The sequence below is a fragment of the Helianthus annuus genome, chromosome 17, assembly GCF_002127325.2.
Source record: "Helianthus annuus cultivar XRQ/B chromosome 17, HanXRQr2.0-SUNRISE, whole genome shotgun sequence".
In the NCBI taxonomy this organism is placed as follows: domain Eukaryota; kingdom Viridiplantae; phylum Streptophyta; class Magnoliopsida; order Asterales; family Asteraceae; genus Helianthus; species Helianthus annuus.
In genome coordinates, this window is record NC_035449.2 from 25,825,870 (window position 1) to 25,831,372 (window position 5,503).

Below are 5,503 nucleotides of genomic sequence, written 5' to 3' on the forward strand. Positions count from 1 at the left end.
TTCATTAAACAATTGAGCTATATATATAGCCATATTACAATGCACGTGCGAATAAAGAAAACAACAATAAAAAAACTAATTTAACCTAACGAACCGTACAACTAGATGGTATATTCTATCTCCAACATGCAGATCCAAAGAAATTGTCAAACGTGCACCATGACCTCCCCAATTTACTCGGTCACACACATAATTCGGTCAATCTACACCGTATCTTCAACTACTGATCTGCAACTAGCTTACCCGAGTTGCAACATGTGACCCGCGACTCGCGTCACCCGTAAACAATTAACCATTTTAACCGTGACCCGATAACGCACCGACCCGTGACCCGTAAACAAACCCGAATAATCCAACAATCACCCCCTTAATCGGTGTTTGTTTACGCCTTCACCGCAGCACCGAATCACCTCGGTTTCGAACCACTATGACATCTAACGGACACCCGATCGTCACCTCGATCACGTCCAATGTCTCGATTCAACCCGAATAAATCTCTCTACACTTGTAACATGTAACATGGCTTCACGTTGAAAGCGCTCACTAACATCACGACTTTTCACGGATTAACGACCTCACCCCGGTCAAATCCAAAGCCACCTGATTGAACTCCAACGCCATAATGTTACATCGTGTTATTTACCAACTCTCTTCTTGTCTCAACAACCCGCACCTTTTTCCGACCACCCTTGTTCAAGAGGCCACTCCACCGACAAAGAAAACAAGCCACCCGCTTCTTCCGTTTTCTCACCTTGTCAAACGAGACGAATCCAAAGCTACCTGCTTTGACGGATCCATTCTGCCCGCTTTTCACACACTATGCCGGTCTCCTCTTATCAGGAACAATCAAGGCTTCCATTCTCACCATTTACTGTTATCACCGGTTGTATACCAGCCGCGCAAACCCGCAACTAACAACTGAACAGCCTTGAACCCTCTTTTGATCACTATTAACAGCCATCGAACACAAGTGTTTATCACCGATCAGTGATCACCCCGTTGTCTTAACTGGTACGTCTACCACAATGGCCGACCGAAACACCTTAACGCATCCGTCTTCTGCTATTAAACGATCCGAAAACAGCCACCTGCCGTCTCGAACCTTCTTCTACGCCTGCCCTCCACCGACCGACACACCCGCCGGCGGCGGAGGCTTCCCCGATACGAGCCCTAGGCTCTGATACCAAATGTTGGTTCAGGCCCTTAAACCTCACACAAAACACACACTCTTAACTCACGTACGTATGTAAAGTTGCAGAGGTATTTGATAAAAGGAAAAAGGTACATCTTTCATTAAACAATTGAGCTATATATATAGCCATATTACAATGCACGTGCGAATAAAGAAAACAACAATAAAAAAACTAATTTAACCTAACGAACCGTACAACTAGATGGTATATTCTATCTCCAACATGCAGATCCAAAGAAATTGTCAAACGTGCACCATGACCTCCCCAATTTACTCGGTCACACACATAATTCGGTCAATCTACACCGTATCTTCAACTACTGATCTGCAACTAGCTTACCCGAGTTGCAACATGTGACCCGCGACTCGCGTCACCCGTAAACAATTAACCATTTTAACCGTGACCCGATAACGCACCGACCCGTGACCCGTAAACAAACCCGAATAATCCAACACTCTCAACAAGTTCCAGAAGATTTTTGGGCGGTTTCTTCTCGGCCTTCTGGATCAAAGTGTCCATTGACTTTGATATGCTTTTGAGTGTTCTTTTACCAAGCTCCATCTCGTTCTCAAGTCGCAAAACATAGTTCTCAATATCTTCTTCTGTATCATTTGGGCCAAGATCGTGTATAATGACACGATTTGAAACCATGGGCATAGCAAAGAACATTGCCTTAAGTAGCATCCAGCAATGTACACAATACACACCAATAATTACAATGCCGATTGGAATGAATGCGATTGTTTTGCATGATACAACAATTACCATCTGAAATCCAATGCAGACATGTATTATGAAGTGATTTAAATTGTGGACAAGAGCTTTTAATGTGCGACTGCCTATTGGTAAAACTAAATGGATATCTTTCCATTCAAACAACTTTTGGAGCCAATACTTCTCTACTTTAAAGATCTTGGTATGTTTTTTACACCACTTGAGGGACAATTTGAAGCTTAAGGGTGCAAAACATCTAAAAATTGAGTGTATTGTACCCACTACAATTCCAACAGACTGTATGAAGAAAATCCCAACCATTGACCACTTATAATCTGATTCATTCTCTAAAAACATTTTATAATAATTGTGTTCTCCCCAGTTTTTGTAGTCGATAGTGTCAGTTAGCACATCATAAAAATATATGATTGTACTAAAAATGCAAATTATACCAGCAGCAGAGCATAATGGAGTAGTAGCTACGACAAATTGTGGGCTAGACGTTCCCGCCATGATAGAATATCTTCTCACACATTGTATTAGTTCCTCCACTGTAGACATTCTTGTAAGCATATCTTTTGACACCAACTTATGAGCAGCCTGATACTTGTTTTCCAATATTTGTTTTGACACTGGGGCTGTTAAAGCTATTGATGTCAATATGATGAGTAAATATAGCATTGCACCAATGTATATGTATGTAGTGTAAAAATTTATAACAACACCAGTGTGAATTTGGATTGAAACATTGACAACGATGGTAATAACAAGAATAAGCAAACCTATGACATTTTCGAAAAGTTCCTTGTCATCCATAGACGCTAGAGAAGGCATTAAATTTGCCATCATAGTCGTCATGAAGGGCATGCTAGCCAACTTGGCCAATTCGTCCAACCAGAGTGGCATGGGATCATTTAAATCTAATGGAATATATTAGGGAAATATCATTTATATATTTTAGGATATTATTTGTAATTCATTGTAATTATCTCTTCCCATAATATTGGGATTGTATGGTGTATTTATATGGTTGTTTAATGAGAATCAAGGAAAGCATTGAACCATAATCTTCTACATGGTATCAAGAGCCTAACCCTAGCCCTCCTTCTCCTCTCTTGCCGTCACCCTCCCAACCTTCTTTTCTTTCTTCTCTGCCACAGCCTTGCTGCCGCCACTACCGCTGTTTGTTGAAAATCACGCATACAGGATACTTTTGGGGATAACATCACGTGGGGGGAGCACAAGTCAACTATTTTGGAAGTTTTTTTTTTTTATGAATCAACACAACATCATCATCATCATTTTTCACGTGAGCATTGGGGGAAGAAAAAGTTAATTTTTGAAGAGCAAAATATAATAATAATCATCCATCCTTTTCTCTTTTCTGTTGACCAAAAGTTAATTTCTTTTCATCACTTTTGATACAAACAAAACAGTGGACATGTCTTCTCATACCATACATCCAGCCGTCACTGTCAACAACATCAAGAACTCCATCCCCTTGGTTCTTGATCAACAAACAAACCACTACAATACCTGGGCTGAACTCTTCAAAAACCATTGCAAAGCGTATGAAGTTTATGATCACCTTCAACCACGAAAAACCGACACCGACTCCTCTACCTCCTCCGACAAACAAGCCGCCCCCACACCACCAAAACCCACCTACTCCGAGTCATGGGAACGTATCGACGCCATTGTTTTACAATGGATATACGACACCATAACTCAGGACCTCTTACACACCATCATGAAAAACGACACCACCGCTTATACCGCATGGACTACCCTCCGAAACATCTTCCTTGACAACCAAGAATCCCGCACCATCGACCTCCAAAACAAATTCGCCAACACCCGCCTTGACCAATTTCCCAACATGTCAGCCTATTGCCAAGCCATGAAACTCATGTTCGACCAACTCACCAGTCTTGGTTCTACTCTCACCGAAAAACAACTTGTCATGCAAATCCTGACCGGCCTAAACGATCAATACGAAAACATCGCCCTCATCCTACAACAAACCACCCCCTTACCTGATTTTTACAACACCCGTTCTCGCCTTTGCCAAGTTGAGGAACGTAAAACGGCTCAAGCCAAGATATCGGCACAGGCTGCGGGTACCGCATTAACCGCCACACATGACACCTCCAACCGCGCCACCACAGAAAATCGTGATCGTACTAGGACCGAGTCGGATCGCTACCGTGGACGGGGTCGCGGCCGCGGCAGAGGCCGCAACAGCTTTGGCCGAGGGCGTGGTCAACAATCCTATTCCAACTTCTATGGGCCACCTGCCAATTATCAGTCATCCATGTGGCCATACATGCCTTGGGCCGGCCCACCTCCTAATGGATCTCCCTGGCCCGCTTGGAATAACCCCCCACCATGCCCATACCCTAACAACCCAGCCCCACCTCATGCGACCTCCTCCGCAGCTTCGGCCCAGGGTATCTTGGGCCCAAAACCAGCTTCTTCTCATGCCGCGGCCCAGTCATACACCACTGGTTACAGCCCAACGGACATAGCTCAGGCCCTTTACAACTTGGCACTACATAACAACGACTCGTCTTGGACCATGGATACGGGCGCCTCAGGTACAATGTCTCCTCAATCTGACAAATTTCCGTCTATTTTTAATTCTAGCATTATTCGAAATATTATTGTTGGTGATGGTAAAACCATTCCAGTACTCGGACAGGGTGACATTACTTTACCCCCACCCTTTCCACCTTTCAAACTTAAAAATGTCTTGTATGCACCTAACCTTGTGAAAAATCTAATATCTGTCCGTCGTTTTACCACTGACAACCAATTATCCATAGAATTTGACCCTTATGGTTTTACTGTGAAGGATCTCCAGACCAAGAAACCTATCCTACGGTGCAATAGCTCAGGGGATCTCTACACTCTCAGCCCGTCCAACATCACCAACCTCACCACTGCTTCTACCTTTGCAGCTATTTCCCAAGACATATGGCACCAACGGCTTGGCCACCCTGGACCAGCTATTTTGCGAACTTTGAAAACTTCTAAAAATATTATATGTGGTGTTTTAGACAATAAAGTTTGTTCTTCTTGTATTTTTGGCAAACATACTCGCCTTCCTTTTGCTACATCTATTACTACTACCTTTATGCCTTTTGATCTTGTGCACAGTGATGTTTGGACCTCTCCCGTTATTAGTAACGGGGGTCATCGGTACTATGTGTTGTTTTTAGATGATTACACCAACTTCCTATGGACATACCCCATTGCCCATAAATCCGATGTTTTTTCCATGTTCACTAAATTTACCACCTTTGTTCAAACCCAATTTGGTGCTAAAATAAAACAATTACAATGTGACAATGGCCGTGAATATGCTAATCATCAATTTCACACCTTTTGTACCCAAAACGGAATGCACTTTCGCTTTTCCTGTCCACACACTTCATCACAAAACGGAAAAGCGGAGCGGAAAATTCGTACCATAAATAACCTTATTCGCACACTCCTAGCCCACTCGTCCATGCCTAACACATACTGGCCACATGCCCTTGAAACAGCCACCTACCTACTAAATATCATACCCACCAAATTACATCAATTACAAA

The 5,503-nt window shown here is 42.9% G+C and overlaps 1 protein-coding gene across 1 annotated transcript; it reads right to left on the bottom strand.

Annotated features, from left to right (window-relative positions):
* Positions 1-1,586: 1,586 nt before the first annotated feature.
* Positions 1,587-2,753, bottom strand: LOC110923892. Its single transcript, XM_022167945.1, has one exon. It carries the CDS (start codon positions 2,751-2,753, stop codon positions 1,587-1,589), a length of 1,167 nt encoding a protein of 388 aa, XP_022023637.1.
* Between the last annotated feature and the right edge of the window lie 2,750 nt (positions 2,754-5,503).

Excerpts from the sequence above, each read along its gene's own strand:
- LOC110923892 (XM_022167945.1), bottom strand. The coding sequence starts at position 2,753 with ATGGCAAATTTAATGCCTTCTCTAGCGTCTATGGATGACAAGGAACTT.